Source organism: Puma concolor, chromosome A3 (assembly GCF_028749965.1).
Source record: "Puma concolor isolate L17-30 chromosome A3, mPumCon1.1.hap2, whole genome shotgun sequence".
Classification (NCBI taxonomy): Eukaryota; Metazoa; Chordata; class Mammalia; order Carnivora; family Felidae; genus Puma; species Puma concolor.
In genome coordinates, this window is record NC_141669.1 from 96,713,465 (window position 1) to 96,741,025 (window position 27,561).

The 27,561-nt window shown below is 46.8% G+C and overlaps 1 protein-coding gene across 4 annotated transcripts in view; it reads right to left on the minus strand.

The window, feature by feature from the left end:
- SLC24A3 (solute carrier family 24 member 3) overlaps positions 1-27,561 on the minus strand; it is a 486,823-nt gene that overhangs the window by 186,183 nt on the left and 273,079 nt on the right. For all 4 annotated transcript variants that reach the window (XM_086701591.1, XM_086701590.1, XM_086701592.1 and 1 more), the window contains exon 3: positions 15,001-15,077. In XM_086701591.1, coding sequence (XP_086557717.1) covers positions 15,001-15,077 — 77 coding nt within the window. The remainder of the gene's footprint in view (positions 1-15,000; positions 15,078-27,561) is intronic.

Consider the following 27,561-nt stretch of genomic DNA (forward strand, 5'->3'; position numbering starts at 1 on the left):
CCATTGGCCCGTAAACCTGGTGGCCAGCACACAGCAGAGGAGCAAAAAACATCAGTGCCCTTTCCACTCAGGTCTCATCCTGGTGCCTGCAGCCTGGCACAGAAGTGATGTGCGTGCAGTGCAGGGAGGAGCCGGGCCACTGGCAAACCAAGTCTGGCATCATCTGGCATCATCTGGCATCATCTGGCATCTTGCCTTTTGCCATTAATATTATTTGGGGGACAGTGGCTATGTTTCTCTACAGGAGTTCTATTCCTTATATAGAGCAGCGGTGGGCCTCTGTTCTGCTCATGCTGGTCATGTGGCTTGATCTAACCCCAGAGCCATGAAGATGCACCTGTTCACTCATGACAAGAAGGCGTAGAGCCTCTGAGAGTGCGTAGTTATACCCCAGTGCTGAAACTCCCAATGACTACCTGGCGACTGTTAGCTGGGCAATATCAAGATTCCTGTACGTTTCCAGAAACTCCAGCCTTCCTCAGAAGGGGGCTATATCTTGGGGGAAGTCACTCGGGAGCTTTATAGATTTCAGAGTCTTTTGGGGGTAAAGGGTGGATCTTGGACCTTGAGAACGTTTTTCTCATTTAAAGTTGAAGAAGCCAAGATCCCAAATGGCAAGTGACTTACTCAAGGTCCCAGAGCTGGTTATTGGTGGCTCTGGACAGAAGCCATCCCCACCTTTGAGCCATCATGGAAATCGACAAGCTTAAGATATTGACATCCTCACCTGGCCACACCATCTCTCCTTTGGTGAACAGGTCTAGTGTCATCACCCAATTACTCAAAAAATAAACAGACAGAGCCCCTCAGCACTCAATTGATTTAAAGACACTCACAGTAGCATGGCTATCCTGTTGATGCCCAGTGAGTATGATTTCTTTGCATTTTGTTATTAGAAATATCACAACCAAAGTCCTTCTATATGCTACAGTGCAGTATACCCACTTCCCTTCCCTCTTTGTGCCCCAACTCCATGCCAACACCATCACTAAATCAAGTTATGTTAATACACTCACAGAAGAGCTTTACCCTTCCTTTCCAACAGTTTTTTTTTTAATTTTAATGAGGGCCAGCTAATTTGATAAGGGATGACAAGGTAAATTATCTCTTCGGTCATGCTGAGCTCTTTCTAGTTTGAACAGATTCCTCTCTGAGCTGACTTGTCTATTTACTATAAGAAGGGAGACAAGATGATCTGCTTTTTTGCCATTTTTGGTATAGAAAATCGGGTTCCTTTGCCAGCAGAGCAAAAATTGGAGCAGAAATTTTAGACAGCAGGTTGTTACTGAGTATTCACAGGCGAGCAAGGATTGAGATGTGAGTGAAAACCTGCACGAGACAGCAGTACAGAGGGTCTGAGTGGAATCAGAGGAAGGGGATATGCCCAGTTACCTAAGGGGGGATGAGCTTGAAACATTTGAAGAATGGGGTGCAGGTCTGTGGGGTTGAAGTGTGGCATGCACGGCAGGTGAGGTGAGTTTGGAGAGGTCAGAAGGGCTAGAATGCACACTCCTTATCCTCACATATGTTTTAAAGGACACCTGGACCACTATATGGAATGTGCACCTGAAGGGGAGATCCTGGTCCAGATGAGGGATGATGGTAGCCTAAATGATGACCATGCCAGCAGAGGTGGAGATGGGATGGGATGGAGACATAGGTGGAATGGTCAGGACTTGTTGATGAGTGGGGTGCAAGGGGAGGAGTCAATGCTGATTCCAGTGTCCAGCCTCAGCAACTCAATGGATGGTGGTGACAACTGCTGAGGTGGCCAAACTAAGGGATAAATAAGTTATAAAGGAGAATAAAGGTCGTGTCTTTTAAAAACTCATAGCTCTGTTTCAAACTATATTCTGACTCCATGTCAACCCATGATGAATTGCCAAGGCAAACATTACAAACACACACACACACACACACACACACCTTTATTTCTCCAGAATCCCACTTTAAGTAGTTGTGTCTAATATGTTAAAAATTATTTCCCATTGTCTTTCTAAAATGGGTAGTTGTATCTATAGATGTACACAGATGTATGTGGAATGTGTCTATTCTGATGTGTTATGTGCATAGGAGCCTGGGGATAAAATTACCCTCCAGGCCCTGCCCTTTTCAGAGGAGAGTAATGGGTCTTGCCTCAAGCAACTCTGTAAAACCAGAAATAGTGATACAGTCAAATGAACTTGGGCCTGTGTCCAGGAGAGGATGAGAGGGCCCAGCAAATGCCAAAACTGCTGGTTCCGTCACAGCTCCAGATGCTGAAAAGCATTACGCTAACTGCCAAAAATACATGTCTGCCTTAATCCCTGTAGTACACAGCACAAAGGAAAAGACAGTTCTCACAAGTTCAGGAAGGGAAAAAATAGATCCTCAGGCCTCCCCCTCTGCACATAAGATGAGAACAGTCAGAGTGCCAATTAAGTAGCCTACAAGACAGATTCCATGATCACCTTTGGAATCTACTCATGGGCAAGGAGCTGAGGATACGTCAGGAGAATCAATGAAAAGCATCCCAACCAAAGGATCAAGAATGAGGGCCATATTTGCATACTTGCTTTGAGATTTGTAGAGGAAAAAGCATGTCACCAGGAATTTATTTGCAAACAGCTTTAGAATTGATGGGAGAAAGGTGAAGAGAACCTCAGGAAATAAAACTCTTGAAGAGAGTGCCATAGGTTGTCAAGGATACACATCTTTCCATGGCTAAAGAGTTGAATATGCGTATACCATCTTGGGCCCAGAGGGGAGAGTTGATGGTTGACAGTTTATTCCATATGTCCTCTGAATCAGCTCCTTGGGAACTGGTTCCAAATTCCCCAACGAAACAGCTGGTAAACACTGAAAGGGCAAGTTATCTTTGGGGATCCTTGAGATTCCTAAAAGTATAAGAACAAGAGAACAACAGTTCTGGAAAATCTTCAGGAGCCTTTGAAGAGAGCAAGAAATTCCCCAGGATCTTAGGGAAAGGGAGGATCCCAGGAGAACCCTGGTATCTGGGACAAATAGGTATTTATCATTGCGTCCCCCAGGCTGAATGGGGTTTAGGAAACTGAAGCTGTGTTCCCAAAGCCCCACTTTTGCTCATCCTTAACTGAACACATTTGAGTGCCTTTCACATGTGGGCACTACTTTTGGTTGTGGAAAAAAATACCTTAGTAGGTCGAGGCCAACCTTTCAGGGAAAGAATTTAGCTTAATGGAGTTAGAGAACATTGTGATTATCATTAATGATGTTGTTTGTTTAGCTGCTATGTCTTTGTACAAATATTCAGAAAGGATTTTGAGTAACTGTGAAATTGTGCAACACACACATCTCTGCAAGGGATGGTCTCCCCTGCCACTGGATCTTTGTAATGCCCACGCTACCTGGGCAGCACTGACATCATGGAGAGAAAGGCAGGTCACTGAAGTAGGAGGCCTCTGGGTTTTTGCCTTAACTCACTCATTCCTGCCTCAGATGCTGGGGTATCCTGAGCATTTAACTCAGTACACTTCTCTCAGTGAAGGTCTATCTCCAAAAGACCATCTCATTATACTCAGGATTGACGAACCCCCAGAACCTTATGAAAAGATCGTATTATTTTTAGTGAACAGACCCTATACTCAACAGCCAAGATACTAAGCTCATTTCATTCATTCATTTACTTACATACTACACCTTTAGCAAGCAATTCCTGCTGGCAAGCTGCCATGCTGGGTGTTATGGGAACATGAAGATGACTAAAGCATGGTCCCAACTCGGCAAGAGGGGGAGAGGTAAGACACAGGTTATAACAGAGGGCAGCTTGCATGGAGTTCCTTGGAAGATGAACAAAGTGGTAATTTAGAATATGAGACAGATTTGAGCCAATGTAAAGTCCCACTTCTCCTTATGGGGAGTAAGAGAAAGCTTCAAGGAGGATATACCATCCAGCTGAAGCTTGCAGGAGAATTGCAAGGAGACTAAAAATAATGGGAAGCTGGTCAGGAAGCAGAAGCAGGAAGGCACCTGGGATTGCTTGGCAAGTGGTGAAGAATCCATTTTTGCTAGACTATGATATACAAGTATATAGAAGAAAAGAAGAAAGACTGGAAAACTGGTTGACATATGGATGGTAGGGACACTCTGAAATAACAATAAGGACAATGACTAACAATTACGAGCACTTCCAAAGTGCCAGGCTGTGCTCTAAGCACTAAGACAGCATCTCCAAAGCAGATACTACCAATATTCTCAAGCTACAGGAAAACTAAGGCACAGAGAATTAAATTAACTTGCCCAACGCTATTAATGTACCTAAAGAGCAGTGAGGCTGGCATTTGAACCCAGGTGGTCTGATTCTGACATCCACCGCCCCCCCCCCCCCCCACTTCCAAGCCTTGTCAGCCCTGCTAGGAAGGGACATGAGCAGGGGAGAGTTCTGAGTGAAACATGACCAGGACATGTCCCTCAAGACTGGTATGATCTGGTTGATCTGGTATGAGTGGTGCTGAATTTTGATTGAAAGGGAACAGACTGAAGCTAGGAAGACAAGTTTGATGGCCATCATCCAGACAAGAGGTGACCAGAGACTGATCCAGGGTAGAACAATAAAAGTAATATAATAGCTAACCTTTTCTTGTTCCTGTGATGTCTGAGGCACATTACCAAGCATGCTACCGACTTTCTCTTACCTGGCAACAAAACTCCTATGAAGCAGGTGCTAGCCTCGTTCTCATACACAGATGAGGAAACTGAGGTCCTGAGTAGTAAAGGTCATGGGGGCAGTCTGTGGCAGAGTTAGGGCTTACACTCTTTACCTTCACATGAATGCTGAGAAACAGTAGAACTAACAGAACTTGTCAAGTTCAAAGTTGGAGGCAGTGCTGGAGGGAAGACTGGGAAGGGAAAAAATGCTCGGGGCCAAGAAAAGATCCTTGTGGGGAAAGAGGGAAGACACTGCACACCCCTGGGGGAGCAGTGATAGGTCTTCTTTGTGGGGGTATCAGAACTGGGTAGCTGCACACCTCACACAGTTCCCTTAGTGAAAGGGTTAACAGCTTTTTCCGCCACCCCCAACCCAAGCAGGTTCCGACAGACTGTGGAAAGCTACAGGACAGTCTGACAAACAACCAGCCTCAGGAGTCCCCAGCCGGGTAAACTCACACAGAGGACACTTGCTGGATTCGGACTCTGAGGGTGAAGCTGGGGAGAAGAGGCAGAGAAAAGTCACTGGCTAGCATCTTCAGAGCGAGCTCAAGGGATGGGCACAGGTGCAAGTCTGCTCCTATTTGGGGTGGCTTGGCGGGTCCATCTCATGGCAGACACCGTCAGTGCCCATCCTCATCCTTGGCACTCGTTCCTGGCACAACTTCCATCTATTGACCAGGGCTTTGGAGTGGCTCAGCTCCCATGGAAGTGCAGCCCTCGGCCAGTGACTGAGAGGAGGCTGTGGTCCCCTCGCACCTCAGTTAGGGTAATCAGGGGGGCGTGTTCTCCACTGTCTGCCGTTCCTTGTGCAGTGAAGCTCCAGCCACCCTGCGCACAGTGGGTAACTGGCCTCACCACACAGCCCTTATTGTCTGACTCCCTCCTCTGCCTCCCTCTTCAGGGTGCTTCCCGGCATCATCCCCCAAAGGGAGCATAGGCCCTGAACTCCTTGTCTCAGGGTCACCTTCTGGGGGAGCCCTGTCTGAGACACGCATCTTGGCCACAGGAGCTCCTCTGGTACAGATCCAAGAAGGAAACTGGCTCCTCAAACTGTGGAACAGGCTGCAGATCTGGGCCCCTGGATGCAGAAGCTTTTGGGCTTTAAGGTCAGGTTTTTTGTTAAACTTGAAACTCCTATCTGGAATCTCTGTACTACACCAGAGGCAGGGTTAGGGTGGGGGGAATGATAGATAGAGGGAATATAAAAAACTTCCCTCTGGAGAGCACTTATTCTGATGTCTTGAGGCATGATAAACAGCAGGTCTTATATGGAGGTTCTCCAGGGAACAGAATTGCCAGGAAACTACTGACAAAGATCCAAACCACTGGGCACCAACACTTAAAATACATGGGGTATTTTGTGATAAATTAGAGTACTTAATTGACTATTTTATCCAGATTGATTTGCTGAATACGTGGTAAAGACTAGTTCTTTAAGCTAGGGCATGTGATAAATCCAAATAGCAGTACCTCATGGCTTACTACGTTTTTGAACTTCTACTTTTCACAGAAAAAAACTACTACAAAATTTCAAATAGTGAACACATAAGTACTGCATACAAATTGTGACCGCTGGAAAAATCATCTCAGAGGAACACATAAATAAAATTTATTTTCCATCTAACAAAATAAGTTAAAAAACATAGACAGTGGATGGAGTGAACCAAGTAATAGATAAGTAAGACAAAGAGGAGCATACAGCAGGCTACAGGTGTCTGTCCTCCATGGGTTAATGTTAGGAATGTAAGTCACGTGCATGCTCTCTGCCATCACTGTTTGGGGCTCTTCATAAGGCCAAATTTCCTACTGTTTGCTCCAAAGTTCATTCCCCAAGCTCCTTCCGTATTGCACTGGGTTCAGGATATGAGCCACAGAGACAGGAGATCAATGCATGTCACCTCTTGCTCTGTGGATGTGAATATTCAGAGACTGGAGCCTCTGAATTCTGCATCTTGAATTTTAGAAAGGGACCTAATTTGCATCATAATAATGGTAGGTTATATCTATTCAATCTGTGCCTCAGAAGCAGAACTGGATACCAGGATTCCAGTGTAAGCCCTTCAGCTGGAAGAGGAGGGGGGCAGGTCCCAAAAAGCACCAACAGACAAGCAGAAAAGTGAGCTGGGGAAGAGGGGCAGCTGATCAAGGTGTCATCAAGCAGGGTCCTGGATAGGCACCTAGAGCTTATTCCTGCTCTGGCCAAGTCTTGGGAGAAGGTGGAACCTGTGTTTCATACAGCCCAACTGGGGCGTGAGGGAGCGGAGTTATTTACCAATCAACCCCACTCCATCTGAGGGCTACTTCTGGGCTGTCCTGCATTCTGGTAGAATGGGCTCAGAGTTGCGGGGACTGGGAGTTGGGAGGTGGGCAGGCACACAAGTTGCAAGTGTAAGGGGGTAGAGGTAGGGTATCATCTATGCAGTGCCAGACACTCTGCCAAGAGCTTGGCACACCTGCCTTCATGTATTCCTCAGAGCAAGCTGATGAGGCAGGCAGGTGCTGAATCTATATCCAGGGACAGAGGAGGAAACTGAGGCAAGGCAAGGCAAAGCAACTTGCCTGTGGCTATGCAGCTAATCAGTGCCAGAGCCAGGACAGGAACTCATTTGGATTTCATTCCCAGAGCATGCTCTAACCCATGTTCATGCTATGTATCCAGCTCAGGGGTCCTGGGGAATTAATCTCCCAGCGAGGACCTAATGGTTAAACCTGGGCCTTCTGAAGGGAGTCTCAGGAGCAAGGAGGAGAGGGAATAACTTAGGATCTATTGAAACATAATAATTTACTCTCTTTGTGCTAATCCTCTCTGGACGCCAGTTTTAGCTCTGTGTTGACACTGACAAATTAAGGACATGCTCAGCACTTTTCCAAGAGTAAACAGCAAATTCCACAAGCTCTTCTAATCATTCTCCTCTTGCAGGGTGAAATCCCTTAACTAAACACGTCTGCCCAGCGAATGAACCGCTGCTGGGACCTTGCTGATCAGATCATGCAGGTTCCTTTAAATTTCAACCCCCCTCCCTCACAGTAGCCTGTCTCCCAGCGCCCTGGGCCTGGCCAAATGCCAGCTACACAGAGGCCTCCCTTATGTCCCGTCTGGCTGCTCACAGGGACGGCGCTGTCTCTGAATGGATCTGGCTCTGGTCCCATGACAGGTGTTTGTAACAGGTTAATCACAGGTGAGCTGCCCTTGGAGGGCTGTAGGATGGGGAGAAGGTGAAGATTAAAACCCTACCATTTACTGAGCACCTACTGTGCACTTCCACTGGACAGATATGGAAAGTGAGGCCAGACGTTCTGTGACTTGGTCCAAAGCAAAGCCTGTGGGTGACATACCAGTGTTCTCACTCCTAATCTCAGTGTCCTTCCTCCTCAGTGAACATCCCGTTCTCCCCTGGCAATGTCTTCCCTGCATCCTGTTTGAACTGCTAAATCCAGGCTAGCCCTGAAGAGGACAGAGTAAGGGAACATCACCCCTTTGCAGGTGACCTTTTTTCCTGACCATCTCTGCTTCTTGATTTCAAGCTGACAACATGGAAAAAAAAAAAAAAAAAAAAAAAAGGAAGAAAAGGTGCTGAATCAGAACCCATCTGAAGGCCTTCTAGGGCAGTCCCTTGTCACAAGTGGCTATTTAAATATATGTTCATTAACATGAAATAAAACAAAGAATAAGTCCCTCAGTCATGCCAACCACACTTCGAGTGCTCAACAACCACACACGGGTCAGCAGCTGCCCCTACTGGACCGCATAGACAGAGAACATTTCCACCAGCATGGAAAGTTCTATTAGATAGGGCTGGTCTGTAAAAGCTGACTTGAATTTCAGAGCCATAAAAGCAAGGAGACAGACTTGGAGAGACAAAAGTCACCCCCGGGGTGGAGGTAGACCGTGAGCTTTGACACACAAAGCCGCCTCTTCAGGGGCTGGCGTGATGTGTGGGTAGTGGAAAGGGCCTTCTCCACCTCCCGCTGGTACCCTGGCCCTTCTTCCCCCGAATAACTGGCCGTTGCATCAAATAGTTTATTCTCTGGCTCTTAACGAAAGCGGTCTGGGCCCCGGGGAGAGGAGCACATCAGAGGAACTACTCCAGATATTAAAATTAAATGGCAGAGAGAACTAGAAGCTCAAGCCACAAGGAAATGACATCCTTTGGAAAGCTCCTTCCAGATGGCTTCCTCCTCCAAGACTGACAGGGGAACCAAAGTCTGAGAGGAGTAAGGGAGCCCTTCCCACCCAGGATGTGGGCTCTCCCCAGAAAGGACCCCCACCCAGCCTTTCCAAGAACATATCCCAATTAGCCTTTGCTTACACTCTGGGTGGAGGGGGTTTGTTGGGGGTTGGGGTCAGAGAGCCCAGACTCCTCCTTTGGGAGCTGCTCCATCCTCTGTACCTCCAGAAGTCTGGTGTTTTAATCATGCTGACTGGTTAGGACCTGACCCAGGAGAGGTCAACCCATAAGCCCGCTGGTAACCCATGGTCAGGCAGGAAAAAAATGAGGGACAAAGAGGCCAGTATGGGAACAGAGATGGTGTGGCAAGGGACGGTGGGATGGAGATATCTAGTCATCCTGACACTCAAGTTGGCTGGGAGCACTGGGAATACAGCAACATCAAGGCAATATGGAACAGACCTAGAAAAACCACAATTCCACAGGGAGGCTGGTATTTGAATAGTCCCCCCTTCCTCACATCCCATCACTTTTCAACACCTCTATCCCCAGGGCCTTCACCAATGCCAACTGGTTTCCTCTGCCACTTTGTGGAGAGCAATGATGTCTTAATAGAACCATGAGACAAAAATGAGCAAACTCTTGAGTTTAAAAAGCAGATTGATCTGGGAATAAGAATTTGGAGGCAGGCTCACAGAGCAGGTTCCCCTAAATTCCCAGACCAGATTTAAAAGTCCCTGGGCTACATGAGGAGGAAAGAAATATAATCAGGAGCTGGGGGCTTGGGAAGACCCCCACATTCAGGATCCAGCCCCAGACACCATCATACAAGGATGCCACAGGGATTGACATTAATGGTCCTCACTGCCAGTCCTGGAGAACCTCCACATTGTGGAAGCCCCGGCTTGATGACCCAGCACAAAAATACTGCCTGTACTTCTGAAATATTGCATCCTGTGTACAGCCCACCTCTTCTGAATACACATGAGCCCCTAAAATAGGCACTGGATATTGGGGAGCAGTAAAGATGTAGATGTAGATGAGGGAGTCCCCACCACTGGACAAAGTGGGCCTCAGGCAAATGGCCAGGGGACCTCCCAGTGACCAATGCATTAGGTTTGCTGCCTTGGAAAGCTTCCTGTAGCCCAGATGGTGGTTGCCCGAACACTCCACAGAGAATGAAGTCCCTTCTGTGTGCACAGAGTTGACGCCCAAGTTTCCTGTGGGGCTTCTCCAAGCATATCCATGTTTTAGCATATGAAGATGGACATCAGAAACATTCTCACTGCTGTTTCTTTCCTGGGCTGGTCCATGAATGGGTCTGAGTTGCTGGACCAGTTAAAGAGCCCAACTGCCTGCCGGACTCACTTAGCAGGAATTTGCCTTCATAAGGGCTATTCCTTCATTTCCAGGAGTGCTATACTTTATACTACCTCACACACACGCATATAGAAATACCTGTCTGCCGGAAGAGAGAAATTACATTAAAAATGTGAAAAGAAGGCTTGAACTTAGGAAGACTACTTTTGAAAGCTGACAAGGTACATGGAGGGTATTTATTTCTGCAATGGAAGTTAACTTACTAAGGACAGATTTGTTTCGAGAAAGAATTTCAAATATTGATTATTTAAAGCTTCTTTTACTAGACGAGAAAATGTATACCTTGGCTTACAATCTCCAAGATTCAACTACCTACCAACAGGAGAATTAGCAAATTTTACAAGATATTTATAAATCACAAACAAACCATGATCCTAGAAAATTATTCACTGGCTTCTCTATTTAGGGCAGGCTCCATGAGTTTATAGGGTGCAACCTTCCTCACTGACAGAGAATCTTGCTTTTAGTGTCTCAATACTAGAACAGATTGGCTACAAAAGCAGGTCCTAAAACAAGTGTGTTTTCTTGGGGATATTCACTGTTGACAAAGTTATTACACCAATAATGAATTTCCACACTGGTAAGGAACCCATACATGAAGAACAGTCAGAAGGAATAGAAATATTTCTTGTAGGGCAATCCCAGGATTTAGCATTTTTGAAATCCACAAAACCAGAAAGATCCAAGGAAAAATTGAAGCTAAAGCATTCGGAAAATTTAATCAGAAATAGCTATCTGGGGGCACCTGGGTGGCTTAATTGGTTGAGCGTCCAACTCTTGATTTTGGTTCAGGTCATGGCCTCACAGTTGTGAGATGAAGCCCTGCATCGGGCTCTGAACTGGCTATGGAGCCTGCTTAAGATTCTCTCTCTCTCTCTCTCTCTCTCTCTCTCCCCCTCTACCCCTCTGCTCCCTTCTGTCTCTCTCTCTCAAAAAAAAAAAAAAAAAAAAAAAGGAAAACGGCTGTTTGATTTCCATGAAGCTCACACAAAAGAGGAAATTATCTGCATGAAAGAAAAGAAAAAGAGAAGCACATTGTGATAGCTAAGATTTAAAAGATTGTTTTGGGGTGTCCTCAGAACCATCCATTTCCACAGACCAGGAACCAACTGTGGCTGAAGGTTATGGGCTTTATGGGGCCCCACACGTAAAGCAAACCCATGGGGCCCAAGTGGAATGGGGAAGTTTGAATTTGAGCACAAATGCAAAGTTCAGTCAGGTTTCAGATTAAGATCTGAAAGGACTGGGCTCCCTGGTCTAAATCCAAAATGACAGTCAGTGAATCCCAATGAAAGGACGGGCCCATGGCCCTCAACCTGAGGTAGGCTGAAGTGACAGGGCACACCTCTGGGACCCTCACCTCACTGGATGGGCAGACATTGCTCTTCAGGTGCTTACAGGCATCTGAGTGATGTTCAGTTCCCCACACCCCTTCTTGACCTTCCTCCCCAGGCCTTCAGTATTCTCAGGATACCTGGGACTCTGGGACCCCTGTCCAAATGGCCCTGAGCCTTCCTCTCTGGCCTGCTGGGGTCTTTGTCACCTGACTAGAGTGCAGACCACACTGGGTCCTCTCTGGCCGTGCCTAACCCTACTCCCTAGGCAAGGAGGGATGATCAGGCAAGATCAGGAATCTGCTTCCCCCCACTTCCAACTCTGCAGCGGAGTCACCTCGTGGCGCCTCCAGGTGCTGCTCCCCCCACAACCTTCCCTGTCCTTCATTTCTGTTCACTCCAGACCCCCTGTACTCTTGAGTCTCTACATCTTTGATCACGGATTTCCCTTTCCTGCCTGGAGTCCCTTTTCTCCCATCGTCGGAAAATGCCAACCTACTCCAGCTCAACTGCACCTCCCGACACTGGACGTGGACTTCTCTGTGCTCCTAAAGCACGTGGCACAGAGCATGGGCAGCACTTAGCATGGCAGGGGTTGTCCATAACGGGGTCCCCCCACAAGACAATGGCTCTGTTCAGGGTGAAGCTGTATCTTGGGGTTCTGGAGGGGTCCAGCCCAGCGCTACTGCATACAGGGGCTCAGAAATGCTTTCCAGGTGGCTGAGAGCAGGAAATCTACACTCAGCTCCCTGCAGCTTCGACTCATGTAATCATCTGGCCACCAAAATACCACAGGTCGGCCCTGGTGGTGTTTCTCTTCATATCCAGTGATGTTCATCTAACAATTCCTGTGCATTTTAAGTGTACCAGGTACCATGGTACGTGAAGGGGATAAAAAGAATCTTGCATTCCTGTGCTGAACTGTGCAATTTTGTTGTTCAATGCACCAGACACTGTACAAAAGGCTTCTTCATAAGGTTTACATCCTTATATTCTTGTGGGTAGGAAAACATAAAATTTGGCCCTTGACCTCAGGGAGGGCACCAGCAGGCCCGCCGTATCATATGCCTCTGACGCATAGAAGAGGTCCTCCTCATCCAAGCCTGGCTCCACCCCGCATGACATGCATGTGTGTGTGGACACCCCCGGCAGCAAGTTCAAGCTTCTCTACCTGGGTCTCTTCCCTCCAAGTGGCAGATCTGAGGAGGAGGCCCACACAGGCTTCAGCAGCAGGCACAGGCCATTTGAGCAGAGAATTCTGAACATCCATGTGCCTAGAGCAGGGTCATGAAGGGGTGGATGCTGACCTTGGCCCCTGGACTCCTTGCCGCTGTGATTTCTACAATGCAGGGCCCAGGGCAGGAGCTAACTGTAGTATTAGATACCAAGGGTGACAAAGCGCTAACCTGCAGGCCTGTGTCCACTCTTGCAAGGGAGTGTGTAAGGGGGATTTATCTGTTTTTGTCCTGTTTTGTCTTCATGCCCTCCCTGGGAATTGTATGATCATGGAGACAGAGGCCTTATGGGTAACCCCTGGCTCATGAAGAACAAGGTAAATGCACTCAGCTCTGCCTTTAGTTGGATTCAGAGGACCTGCGAGGGGAGATGGGGAGAAGGACTCTGCCAGATGCAGGTGACAACACTGCCCTGGGAGGATGGACACTCGCACTGTTTGTGCCAAGAGTGGAAATCTCATGCCTCTGACTTTGAGGCATCTGGGTGTTAATGGCTACAGGGGAATTCTGCATCGAACTCAGTGACTGGGGATCCTCAGCCTTGAGACAGGGGAGCCTCCTCGGTGCCTAAGGAGGCACCTGGCAGCCATTTTAATTGCTCTGTGCATTTGACTCTTCTGAAAGGTAGGGAGGATTGCAAAGAGTCTACTTTCTCTGGTATTTTTAGAGAATGTCTTTGCTAAAAAAAGACTTCTCATGACTTTTCTTCAAGAAAAGGGTTCTGGGTGTGGGGGGGGGGCAAGTGGGGAAAGACCTGAAGAGTTGATTGCTTTCACCATAAAGGGAGTCAGGCTTAGGACAGCTTCTGGGTCCAGAGAGGCTAAATATCTTGTCAGAAGTCACACACAAAGCAAGGACAGCAGAGCTGGGCTCCAGTCTGACTCCAGAGTCCAGGGGGTGCCCACTAGCCTTCTCCAGGTGTGGACTGAAAAGTAAGGTCTTTGTTCCCTCCCCTTGAGTCATGGTGGGTTTGTAACTTGCAAGACAGTCTGGTGGAAATGGTGTGTGTGACTTCCAAGGCTAGGGCATTAAAGGCCATGGAGTTTCCTCCTTCTCCAAGCCCTGGGCCACACAGAGCCATGCTGAGGAGGCCACACAGAGGTGCTGTGGTCAACATCCCAGCTGAGCCAGTCCTTTGGCCACCCCAGCCTGGACACCAGACATGAGAATGGAGAAACCCTCTTGGGAAGGGTCCTCCAGCACCAGGGGCTCTGGCCCCAGCCAGAAGCGTGGCTGCCAGCCATCTGAATTACTCCATCTCAGGCCCAGATCCTGTGGTACGACATTCCCTCCATGCCCTTTCTGAACTACTGACTCACAGAACGCATGAGCAACTAGGACGGTTATTGAGTATGTCACTAAATTTGGAGAATTTGTTTCACAGCAGTAAATAAGCAAAATGGAATCAAGAGCATTCAGGGGGAGAATGCATAGGGACAGGAAAGCATGGTGACATACCTAGTCCAGAATTTGGCCTGTGTCTTTCTGATTCTGGGGCCACTCTTAGATAGATTTTCACACACACAGCCTCCCCAAACTCTCCAAGTGGGGACAAGGAAAACCGAAGGCCTTCAATCCACTGGGTCTAGTGAGGAAGAATTAGGGCGGTGGTGTCCATTAAGAACCAGAACACACTCTTATAGATCGCCTACTATACGCCAGATGCTACACCAGTGCCATTATATCTAATCCATTACCATTAGTTTAACAACTACTTTGTCCCTACCAGGTGCCAGAAACAGATCTGAGAATGAAGCCACGTATGAAACAAAGTCGCAGTTCTCCTGGAGCTTACGTGTGAGTGAGGTTGATGGGCAATAAACAAACAATAATAACATATTATGTCTGATAGCGATCAGTGGTATGGAGGAAAAAGAAAGCCTGGTAAGAGGAAAGACAATGGCCTTTTAGAAAGGCTGGATAGGAAAGGGGTCCCAAGAGGGTGACATTTGAGCAGAGAGAGAAGCAAGGTTAAATTACAGAGAGCAAGTCTGGTTGCCCTCAGAGCCCATGGTTTGGGCTCTGATATCAAGGAAAGAATACATACAGTGTCTTCCAGCTTCCGAATCTGTGGCCTCCTATAGAGGGCACATTTAGAGCCAGTCCTCCACAGGCCTCAGGGGACGTGCACCATGTATGCAACTTACTGTCCACCCACCACCAGCCAGGCCTCCCCTCTGGACCTCCAGGCAGAGCCCCAAGAGGGGTACTTACGCAGAGCACGTGGAGAACCACTGCCCCCTGTCTTCGATCCTCGTTGGTGAAGATGTCATTGGGGAATTCGTGCAGGGCTAAAGAATGGAGAGAGAAAACCAGCTCAGAACAGATGACAATGTTTTCAGTGCTGGAGTTCTGGGATGGCATCACCAGCCCTCGTTTTCATGTGGAATCCATGAACTTGGATGAAAAAAAAATTACATCTTTATGTTCACACATCTCTTATCTGGAATTGAGTGTTTCCTTCAGATAAGAAGGTAGGCAGCAAACCACAGGAATGTGAGAAGCACCGGGGACTCTGCCCCCAACAGATATTTTCATGATACATTATACTATTATAGTCAAAGAAGCTCTCCCTCATCACTTCAACATCTGGGTAGTTTGTAGATGGCCCCTTGTGATTTAGAGGGTTAATGAGGAAATACAGCAGCTACCTTCATGCAAGTTTTATTTCCTAATACTCCAACAATTTCATTTCAGTATGATCAGTTTCCTTCTGTAAGCATATATATTTTATCACATGCATTGAAAAATGTTTTCCTGAGCAGAGGTCTGTAGGTGTCACTGCATCACCAAGGGGGTCCATGACACATAGAGCATTACAGCCCCTGCTCTAAATTGGTCCTCATTCCCCGCCATGACTGCCTTGGTTTGCCAGGGCCTTGGACCGGTTACAACATTCTCCCTGCTTTCTCATTCCCTTTTCAAACTTGACCCACATTTGCCACTGCTGAACTGGACCATCAAGCACAGAGCAGCTCATGCCCCTCTCCCTGCTTCCAAAACTTCCCTGCTAGGAGATAAAAGCCCCAGTCTGTACACTGGCAGTTCCAAGCTGGTCTTGGCTGCTTCCCATGTGAGCTTTCTTCCCTTCTCCCGCCTTCTTACCTTTTGAGTGAATGTACTCATTCACTCAAACAATGACTGTGCAGGTACTGCACGCCAGGCTGTGCACAACAATTCGACAGCCAGCTTTGTCACATGGGCTCTCATACTCCCACCAGACAGGATAGGCTGCTGTTCCTTGAGCACACCTTGCGTTTGCTTTCTTTTTCTATCTTTATCTGCACAGATGATACCATTAGTCCGGGCTATCCCCACCCCCAACTGCTCACCCTCTCTCCTTCCTCTCATAAAATCCAATCAGCATCATGGCCAGGGCCTTCATAAGCCTCTCCTCTCTGGAGGATGTTATCAGATCAGGCTCCGTGGGAAACTGTGCACACCACACTGCCCTCGGCATCATCTTCAGCAAATGCGGCTGGCTGATGCAAGTGACCTTTCTCTAAGAGCTCCACAAGCTCTCAGTCCTTCTCTAGCTCACAGGTAGAGAAATCATCACCAATTGATGGGAAAGATGTACAACGTGACACCTGCTTGCTGCTGGTCTTATTCTGGGTTTCCCAAAAAGTAGACTCTCAGTCAAGGGTTTCGGGGTGCATAGTTTGTTTGGAGGTGACTCCTGTACACGCTGTGAATGAGGAAGGTGATGAGACCAGGGAAGGAGGGGAGCCCAAAATGGTGACATTAATGAGCAAGTGGTGACTTCTCAGGACACCTGGGACCCAGTCCTGCTGTAGACCTGGCTTGTTGAGACTGTGGCTTGTTGGCCAGGGGGTTTGCCCAAGACACAAGCCTTTAACTATCCCTTGAAAAAGTTCTCTCTGCTTCTAGGGTAGCACTGGATAAGCACATCGTGCAACTCTTGGCCAGTTGTCCAATCCTTCATGTGATGAAATGGGGGAGGTGAGGAAAGACAGGGATGTCATGATCCCCCTAAGTGATTTTCTAAACTAAAGCTGTTCCAAACAGGTTGCACTGAGTCCTCCTGATCAATGAATGGGAAAATGAGAGCAAGCCTGGAGGATTTCACCTTGAAGACCAAATGACACTACAATCTGGAAATTACCATGAGGGGACAAGGGTTCACAGATTAAGCCTGAAGTTCATCCATCTGGCCCTGGGCATTGCAAAGCCTCTAGCCACTCTACTGAGAGGCCTCTGTTCTAGCATCTTCCCTCTACAGGCCTAATGCCCCTGGCTAGCATGCTCTTGTCCAGTGAGCAGAGCTGGATGAAGCCCTCCAGCCTGATGAGAAATGCCTCTACTTCCTGAAACCTCTCTGCTGGCAACAGTGCCCACACAGGCTGGACCTGGAGAGACCTGGATTTTGCAGTCCCAAGTCATTTTTTTTAATGTTTATTTATTTATTTTGAGAGAGAGAGAGAGAGGGACAGAGACAGAGACAGAGACAGAGAGATGGAGAGGAAGGGGCAGAGAGAGAGGGAAAGAGAATTCAAAGCAGGCTCTGCATGGTCAGTGTGGAGCCCACGTGGGGTTTGATACCATGAACCCCGAGACCATGACCTGAGTTGAAATCAAGAGCTGGACACTTAACCAACAGAGTTGTCCAGGCATCCCAGCCCCCACTCATTTCTTGTCTGTCCTTCCTTCCCCACCCTCTGGCTCTCCCTGTGCACATAGGATGTCTTACACTCTTAAGAGATGCTTTCTAATGCTTTTCTCTTTTGAACTGAACTTTCAATGCAAGTGAATAAATTATAGTCCAAATAACCATCCCAAGGCTTTCACATTTCCTTCCCCTCCCCATGTTGTTCAGTGTGGATTGGAAATCATGAGAAATGTCCTTTTCTGTCCACCTCCTAAACCTAGGAAATTGACAACTTCCACAGGCCACCACTTGTGGGTAGGGGCACAAAGTTAAGGAGAGGAAAGGCCCTGCAGGGCAGGCCTCTCCCACACCCCTCTCAGCACCCAGGGCCAGAGACTTTCCAGCACTGACTGATCCCCATGTTTACCTGGACTTGCCCAGACATTGTGTCCCAATCTCTGGTTCTGAAGAAACAACAACTACCTTCGCATCTGATGTTCCTTTGTTTTGTACAGACATTTAAGTGCCCTTGGGAGGTGGGGCTTGGGATGGGCTGGCTGGTGATGGACTGAGATGGGCTGATGAAGGCTCTGGTGGGCAGTGGCCATGACAAACCTGGGCAGAATGACACATTCACTGAGCACCTGCTCCTGGCAAGAACTATGCCTTGTACTTTACACCCACTATCCATTTTTGTCCTCCCAGAAAGCTATTATTGCCATTTTATAGACAAGGAACCCCAGGGACAGAGGATTAGATTCCAACTCGAAGACCCACAGCTGGAAAGCTGCAGAGCAGGGCCACCCACACAGCAAATGCAGGCCTGGTAACACCCCTCTCTGCTGTTATCCAGCTACTGGCATCTATTTGCAATCTCACTCTGCTAGGTGGCCTCTTCCTTCATGGGACTTCCTCCAAGTAGGGGGTCTGACCAGATCCATATTCTGCCACCACACACCAGAGGGAAAAGCTAGGCTTCTTTTTTTTCCTTTACATTTCTCTATGTAGTTGCAATGGGGCTTTTCCACACTGGCCAGTTCAGGGTTCAAATGTGCCATCCTATTGCCCTTCTGCCCCCAGAGGACGAGAGACAGGACTAGTATGCTAAGTTACTGTATGGATCACAACAGCTATTACCCTCGAGAAACTTTAGCCACCTGTGATGGGTGCCTTGTAAAGCAATCATGCGTAGTGACCACTTATCATCAATGAGGAGTAGAGGTGGGTACAGACGTGGGACTGAAGGGTGTTCCATCACGGACATGTTGAAGCCAGCTACTTCTTTACTTCCTGCCCTTCAGGCTTCCTATATGAGGAGTAATGTGGTTTTGAGCAAAAATGGAGCTAAGGGCAGCATGTGAGGGAGTGAAGACACTGGAGAGTTCCCACCAGTCTGCATCTACAAGGTGTCCACACTTGTGCCGGCTCTGGCCTCCCTGCTTCTCTGCTGCTTTATCCATGAGCTAACCCAGGGCCCACGGTATGACTCGATCAAGGGTACCACGTCAGTAAGTGATACACTGTGTTTTGAGTCCTGGCATTTTCCTTGGCACTTAACAAACAGCAAGTGGATGTGTAATGACCATGAATGAATGGACCCACTAGGCTTCATGTTTTGGTTGGGGAAGGGTCTTGGCAGAAGTCTAGATGCCCAGTCAACCCTGGGACCTGGCTAGAGCTCTTGGAGAAGACCGTGCTGGACGCTGTGTCCTTGGATAAGGTGACCCACAGAGCCCAGTGCTGGTTCAGGAAGGGCTGAGGCGCTGTCCGAAGTCCTGGCCAAGCAGGCCACTGTCAGACTTCCTCATGAATCTGGATGTGGCTGGCTGGTCAGCGGCAGAAATAAGGATGGGTGTGATGAGAGGCAGTGGGAAAGGCAGAAAAGAGTCAATTCAAACAACAAACAACAAACAACAACAAAATTCTTAATTGGTGGTTCACAGCAATGTGGAAAAAATAACCAGGGTAAGTATTCTCCCAGGAAGCTTCTCCTGACATGGATCCCTCTCTGGCTATTTATTCACTATTGTGCATCCATGAAAACATGTACTGGGCTGGTGATGAGATATAATAGTGATTTCAAAGAGCTAGCACACATTTTTTTTTAAGTAGCAGTGATTTCAAAGAGCTAACACACACCCAACACAGCCCAACATAGGACTTGAACTCAAAACTGTGATATCAAGACCTGAGCTGAGATCAAGAGTCAGACGCTTAACTGACTGAGCCACCTAGGCACCCCAAGCTCATGCACAATTTGCAAAGAATACATAGATTTTATTTTACTCTTATAGCTGCATTGTCTTTTGACAAAAGACACAAGAAAAGATTTCTTTGAAAATCTGAGCTGGAAGCCCGGGATCTCCTCTTTACCTCCATGCAATAAGCCTTCCTTCATAGACACATATGCCTATATCTGAGGCTGTCTCAGGAGCCGACCCTGAGACAAAGATCTGAATGCCAGCAGTTTATTTGGGAGGTGATCCCATGATGGGACAGGAGGGAGATAAGTCAGAGAAGGGGCTGATAAAGTAGGCTCAGACTTGCTGGGGACCCTCTGAGAGATAGTGTAGAATATGCCTCAGCATTGTCCATGGATGGTCATCCATCACTGTTGAAGGCTGTCCTAAACACTTTAGGGCTGAACCTTAACTCTTCTCAGCTCTACACTGGCCAAGTCAGTGTGTTCATGGTACCAGAGAAGGCCCTAGACAGAGTCACATGTGCATCAAGAAACCATCTGCATGTATGGTGTGGTGTCTGCTCCAGCCTGAACGTCCCATCCCTATGATCCTCCAAGCATCTCTTGTGTAGAAACTAGAAAAGAAGAGGGAGTCTGCAAGAGTAGGAATGAGAGACCATGACTTGCTCGTGCATCACTGGCATCAGCACACAGCAGTGGGGTGTCGGGTGGAGGTAGCAGAAGAGAGGCTCTGTGCATAGGCATAAAGACCCAGATAGACTATTCTGGGACTTGCATTCTGAATCCAGCATGGTAAGGCCCAAACATTAAGATTTCAACTATAGTTACCTGCATTGTAACGTGTTCTTGTATTAAGCATTGATTCCACCATGTTAGAGGCTTCTTTGTTTCATTTGCAAAGGACATTACCAGATGACCTTGGCTGTAGAGAACATGACTCAGGGACAGCCCTGTCACCAGACCCACTAAGGCAGCAGCTTTGTTTGAGGGAAGCTCTTAATGTTTACCAACAATCTCATCAGCCTCTACTTATGCACTATAGACACACTATTATCTCACCAATATTGCTTGCTGTGGTTCTAAAGCAGTTTGGTATGACTATTTTAATGTTAATAAGGAAGGGGTCAGCCTGGGGACAAGGAAAGGATCCTCAGTTGGGCATCTGGAAATGAATGGCTCAGTCCTAGCACTCTTCACAGTGTGCCTTTTGGCAGTGTGTGTTTTAGCCTTTCGGGGCCTCGATTTGCCTATTGGCCATCTGAACAACGGCCTGCAATCCCTCTTCACTGCTCCCTCCATATTAAGCTCAGAGTATGGTTAGTGCACATAGCAGGTGTCTTAATAAGTGTTAGCAGGATGAAGAATGCCAAAGAAAGCAGACCCTAGGCACTGACTGGGATGGAGCACATCAGCCTTGTCCAGCTGGCCCAATGGGTTAAGAAAAGAGCAGCCAGCAGCAGCTGAGCTGGCTTCCGTGAGGCCGAGCAAACTCCCCACCTGGCCAGCACAGACTCTGAAGCCCCAAACACACCTGAGAAATGGTATTTTCAGAACAGCTGAAGCTGTCCAAGACAAGAGTATACAGAGACAGGGTGGCACAGTGGACTAGAAGGCTCTGCCCAGTACTTCTTGGCCTCAGTTTCCTCATCTATAAAGCAAGGTATGGCTGCTAGTGCCTCCTGCAGAGCTAATGGCAGTGCTGATGTCATCCCATCTGCCTTCCATTTGGGTGTATTTCCTCCCACCCAAATCCAAAGAACCAAGGGCATGTCTTAGTCAAGGTGGGAACTGGTGGGTCGGCCATCTTTGGGTCTCTAACATTTTCCTTGGGCTGTTGGTTAGATTTTGCATAAGGGCCCAGGGTAGAGAATCAGATCTGGGTCTGGGTTCAGATCCCACCTACATCACTCACAGGTCATCCTTTCCTCTCTCAGAGCCCCATTTCCTTCATCTGTAAAATGGGTATGTAAATGCCAGTCCTGCAGGGTGGCTGGGAAACAGTGCAGGCAACATATATGACATACCTCTCACCATCTTTCTGGGCCACCTATCGCTGTTCTTCGCAATTATAGCAATGATGGGATGTTGGTCTGGCCTTGGGCCAAGGACACATTTTTCCCTGGTCTTAGTAGCAAAAACCATCTACTGCCAATTCCTGCCTGCTTTGTGCTGGCATCTGTTTCTCCAGGACAGTGTACAGTCCAAGGGAGCTTCATGAATGCATGTGCCTCTAGGTACATGCTTCCGTGTTGAGGCTCTGCTGGAGCCAAATGGCCCATGTGGTGTGCTGGGAATAGCTACGCATCCCGTGGAGGGTTCCTTCGAATACCTTCAAAATCCTCAAAGTCTCTTTCTGTTCCTCTCTTTCTTTCCCCCAGTTTTCCTTTCAGTACATCTTGCCAGCCTGGGGGAGCCAGCAAAGATAAGCAGTGCTGTTCCCATAGAAACCACAGAGCCCTGACCGGAGTAGATTCCCCTTACCAAGGCAACAGCAGTCAGCCGACCTGCTTCTCCTGGCTGCTTTCCTGAGGCCCGAGTTTGATGAGTCCAAATGGAGGTTTGCAAAGGATGGGGAGTATTCTCTGTTTCGTTTGGGGGAAAAGATGCAGCAGAAACATTCATGGCATCTGGAGACATACGGATATTATGTGGATCAAATGGAGCCACCAAAGAAGATCCAAAACCACAGCTACCTTAACACATCGAGTGAAAGGAATCTGGGCCGCTGCAACCATCAGAACACTAGTCTCTCATCCCAGGGCTTTTTCATGACAAACTACCTATCTTGATTGGCCTCTCAAGGGATGCCTCAAGAATTTAGGGTCCTGACATCTCTCCGGGTGCTCCGTCCCATAAAGCCTATTCTGCTCCCTCTTCCCCTGGAACATTGGGAGAACACTATCAGCCAGCTGTAGTAATAACTGGCTTCCCATGGAGCCTTCCAGACTCATTTTGTGGACCCCTTATCCTGTGCAAGTACCCAACAAGTGGTTTTCCAACCAAACTGCAGTCACTTGCTGCCTGAGTGTACCTTTGATTCCTACACTGTGAGCTCCCTGTGGACAGGAACCCTGCATTTTTCTCTCTCTGGGACCAGCATCCACTGGGCCAGGGTCCACGAAAGAGAAAGATAAATACCAAGTGAAGACAAGTGTAAATAAAATTATTATTTTTTTTTCTCAACGTTTTTATTTTTATTTTTGGGACAGAGAGAGACAGAGGATGAACGGGGGAGGGGCAGAGACAGAGGGAGACACAGAATCGGAAACAGGCTCCAGGCTCCGAGCCATCAGCCCAGAGCCTGACGCGGGGCTCGAACTCATGGACCGCGAGATCGTGACCTGGCTGAAGTCGGACGCTTAACCGACTGCGCCACCCAGGCGCCCCAAGTGTAAATAAAATTAAAGGGACATTTCTCCCGGAGGGATGGGTTTAGTATAAACACAAGACAGAATTACTAAGAAATGACATTGGGAGAAACTGTTCAGTAAAACTCCCAGCAACTGGGAGTGGCCACTCAGGCTGTTCACAAATGCCCTGTCTCTCCTTGTTGAGAGACCTGGAAGGAACATACTTCTAGGTTCCCTTTAAGGTAGGTGGGGCCATGCAGCTTTCTTTGGTCAATGAAATGGGAGCAAATGGCCACTGTCACACTTCCAGGCAGGCTTTAACAGCCAGTATCTGATTCACCACTTTGCATTTTCTTGCACATAAGTCAGGATGCATCTTCTATCAGTTTGTGTCCCTGAGCAACTGATATCAGAATCCCACCTTACTGCTACTCACATTTATACATGTAGTGTGAGTAAAAAAATAACATGTTTATTCTCTTAGCCACTGAGATGTGGGGCTATTTGTCACCCAGCATAGCCAAGCCTGCTCTGAGTAATACAATAGCTAATATGGTGCTCGGCATCCCCACTGCATTCTCTACGTGAGGGCTCGCCTCAGCAATTTTTGGTTTCTTTGGTCTTCTCCACCAGACTGGGGGTAGGCAATTGAGGTTGGGGGAAATTTATTCTTCTCTTCTCTGTAACCCCAGTGCCTCGCTAGGTGCCTGGCACAGATCACTCATTTAATTAAGAGTGTTTGTTGATTAAATGAACACACATGTCATAACTGAAGGCCCTGGGACAAAATTATCCACAAAAGAATGTGTGTGAAAATGGATATATTCTCAACTTAACTTTCTAAATATTTAGTCTCTGGAAAAGTTTCAGAGACATTTTGGTGCCTTCCTCTTGCACTCAGTGAGGTTCAGCGAGCCACAAAAGTACAGAGGGGGTGGGATGTATATGGCAATGGGAGGGTGCAGAGTGTCCCAGAGAACTGCAAGCTGCTTTGAGGTCATCTTCGGAATCTGTGTCTCAACAACACTGGAAAATGTATTAACAAATCAATCATGTGCAAATAAACACACACTTATTTAGCCCTTAGCATGCTCTGGGCCAGGTACCATACTCAACCCTAGTTATACAAAAGCACTGAGGAGTCCCAAGTTGAGTGGACCAAAGTGTAGGTTGGGGGCCAGGAAACACTCAGCTCTCTCTGCAATCATCCCAATATTTAAGGATGGAACTAATCTTTATCGAATACTGTAAATACATATTTATCATTTTGCATAGTTTATACAATTGGAATCTTTATCCTCGATTTACAGATAAGTAAACCAAGACCAAAAGAAGGCAAGTAATCAGCTCAAGTTCACACAGACAGTACTAGAGGAATTGAGATCATGATTGGGGTCTGACTTTCTAGCATGTTGATTTTTCTGTGTTAGCAAGGGCAAATTGATCTTTTTTTCCTTGACTTTCAAGGGCACAACTTCTTCCCTTTGAAAACCAGAAACAAAGTGTGGATTTAAAGGATTGATGCATGCATAGAAAGAAGACTGTGAACAGGTCATGGTAACCAAGAGCCTCCAAGTGGGACCATCAAATTGTCAATCAAAAAGATGCTACCAAGCAAATTTGCTGAGAAAGATTGTTTCAGCCAAGGCCTATGTGGTGATATTTGTTTACTACAGGCAGACAGGGTTTTGTAAGAGCCTGAAGGCCTAGACCTGAAGCCCTCCTTCACCACTTATGAATCCTGTGGCCTTGGGGGAAGTTCCTTGGCTTTTTCAATCTTAATTTCTTAATGTGCAAAATGGCAGGATGAAAACAATACCAGTTTATGTAATTATTATGAGGATTAACTGTGATGCTATTTACAAAACATGTAGTGCCTAGAATCAGGCAAGTAATTATCACAAATGATAGCTCCATTTACCTTATTAAATAGCAGAGAGGGAGACATATGGAAGGGGTTTTTCCCAAGACGTCAATGCCTTGCCTACACTCCAGGGGTCCTACCACTTTTATGCAAAGCAGCTACTAACACCCGCATTTCTTGGCCTGAGGACTTTTTCCAAAGCTGAGATAGGGTTCTCTGCCCAGACACTACATGCTAAAGGATTAATACTGCTCTTTCCCCCAGGCAAAGCCCTCACCAAAGTCTGATGACAGATAGGTGTATAAACACCCCAGCTCCCTCACCATCTGGGTAGGAGAACTCTCATGTGTGTCCTGCACCATTTGTTAGCATTCACAGCAGGATTAAACTCCAGTTGCTCACCGTGAAAACTGGCTTTATAACTCTCTTTTGATTGGCTGCCTTCCCTTCCCATCTCACTTCTTGACTCTCCTCCCTGGATCATTTCCCAAATAAACTTGTACTCGAATCTGCCTAAGGACCTGCTACTGATGAACCCATATTTAGACAAGGGAAGCTAAGAATTTTGCACTTTTTCACCTCTCCATTTCAACAAGGGTTAGTTTTTCCAGCAGAGGGCTCATCCATATTCAATAGTGAATTCCCACCCCCCGCCCCCAATAATGGCAACAGTTATCAATGGTCTTATTTCTATGCATTTACATGGAAACGATGCATCCTGCTTTGTTGACAGCAGTGCAGAAACACCCAGCCCCCAAATGCAGGTTGGAAGACTGTCTGCCCCTTTTTGATGGTGCTGAAGTTGGTCCAACACACCCATGAGAAGCTCCTTGATTTCCACTTCAGAGGTCTTTTTCTCATATCCATATTGGCAGAAGATTTAAAAAAAATCATCCCACAAGCTTTTCTCCTGGAAGGGAACAGACATTCTTTGCAACTAAAGAACCCCAATCATTAGTTACCATAGACTTTTGGCCTGGCAAGGCACTGAGATGTAATTTGACGAACTGGAAACATATTTCTTTATCAATAATAAAAAGCCATGGCATCAGTGTCATTCATGTCTCCCAGCCAGTAGCTACTGTGGAAAACACAGTGATCCCGTGACTAATGTAGTGTTCTCAGGCCACAAACATGGCAACACATAGGAGGAGGCCTATCTGTAGGGATAAGAGCCTACAACCTGTATTTGTTGCTCATGTGGGATTACCATGGCTGTGTCGGTAATGAATCCTCATTAGAAGATATGGGAAATTTATGGTAAATAGCCCTGTGGTGTTCATGCATTTCACGGACTGCTCTGTTCTTCGAAATGGCCCTTGGTGCCAATGTCAGAGAATGTGTGGATGGATGAACTGGGGTCTGACACAGGCGTTGAATGTCTCATGCTCTCATGTCTCTTTACTGATCCAGAGAAATTCAGACCAACAAGCTGATGTGCACAGAAACCCACTAAATAGCTCCTTAAGAAGATGCACATTGTTAAAAGAAATGCTCATTCCTCCTCAGCACCTTTGGAGGGGATGAGGGTGGATGAAAAAATTTTACTAGGAAAAGTGAAATTAAAACAGTTCTTTTGGGATATAATAACTTCCCATAGGAACCTACATTAGAAATTTCAGACTTCATGCATTTATTTTACAGAAGAGACTGAAGACTCCAAAATCAGTGATGTTTTTGAAAAAAAAATGTTACCCCATCAAATTGCAGAGCTAGAAGTAACCTTTAGTGTTCTATTGGTCTACAGATGGAAAGGTAATAACAGAAGGATTTGGTGAGAAGCACAGTTAAAGTTTTCCTTATGTTTTCCCTTTCAATAGCTATTTTTTTCACTTCACCAAGATGATACTCCATGATCATCAATTTCAGGGACAGAAAATAGATCTCCTCTCACGTGTTCATCAGTTGACTAGTAATGGCTGACTATTAGGCTGAGTCTTAGATGGGGTTCAGTGTGGCAGATGATCTTGATCTATTTACAATGTCTGTCATGGTTATGGGAACAGGAGTAGTGGCATGTATGCTTCTTATTTCCCTTCACTGAAACTTTTCTGACAAAGTCCTAAAATGAAAGAATAACTAGCACTCCTTGCTCCTGGTAAAAATGATTACTGCCATAATTTCCTTTGTTCTGCACCTCTTTTTGAGTATCACCTATTTAAATTATGTTGGGGGAATTAGAAATATCTCTTTTTTTTAAGTTTGTTTTATTTATCTTGAAAGACAGAGAGAGAAAGAGAGAAAGAGAGAGAGAGAGAGAGAGAGAGAGAGAGAACGTGCAAGTGGGAGGTGGGCAGAGAGAGAAAGAGAGAATCAATCTCAAGCAGGCTCCACACCATCAGCACGGAGCTGACATGGGGCTCAACCTACAAACAGTGATATCATAACCTGAGCCAAAATCAAGAGTCAGATACTCAATTGACTGAGACACCCAGGCACCCCTAGACTTCTCAATACACTCTCCCAAAAATATCAAATATATTCAAGCAGATGTATTAGGTTGTTACACACTTTTAATATAATAGCTTAAAATCTTGTCTATAATAATGAAATAAATGTCAAAAAAAACCTCACAGTTAATTGCAGGAAGAGATGTAAATAAATAGAAAAACTACTGGCTAATTCAGCTGGTAAAATAACAAGCTGCATTTACTCCTCATTTAGTACTTGGCAACTTCTACCTCTCCTTGGAAGAATAATTAAGATGTTACCTGGAAGAAATCATTCTCCCTTTTATGTTACCATACAT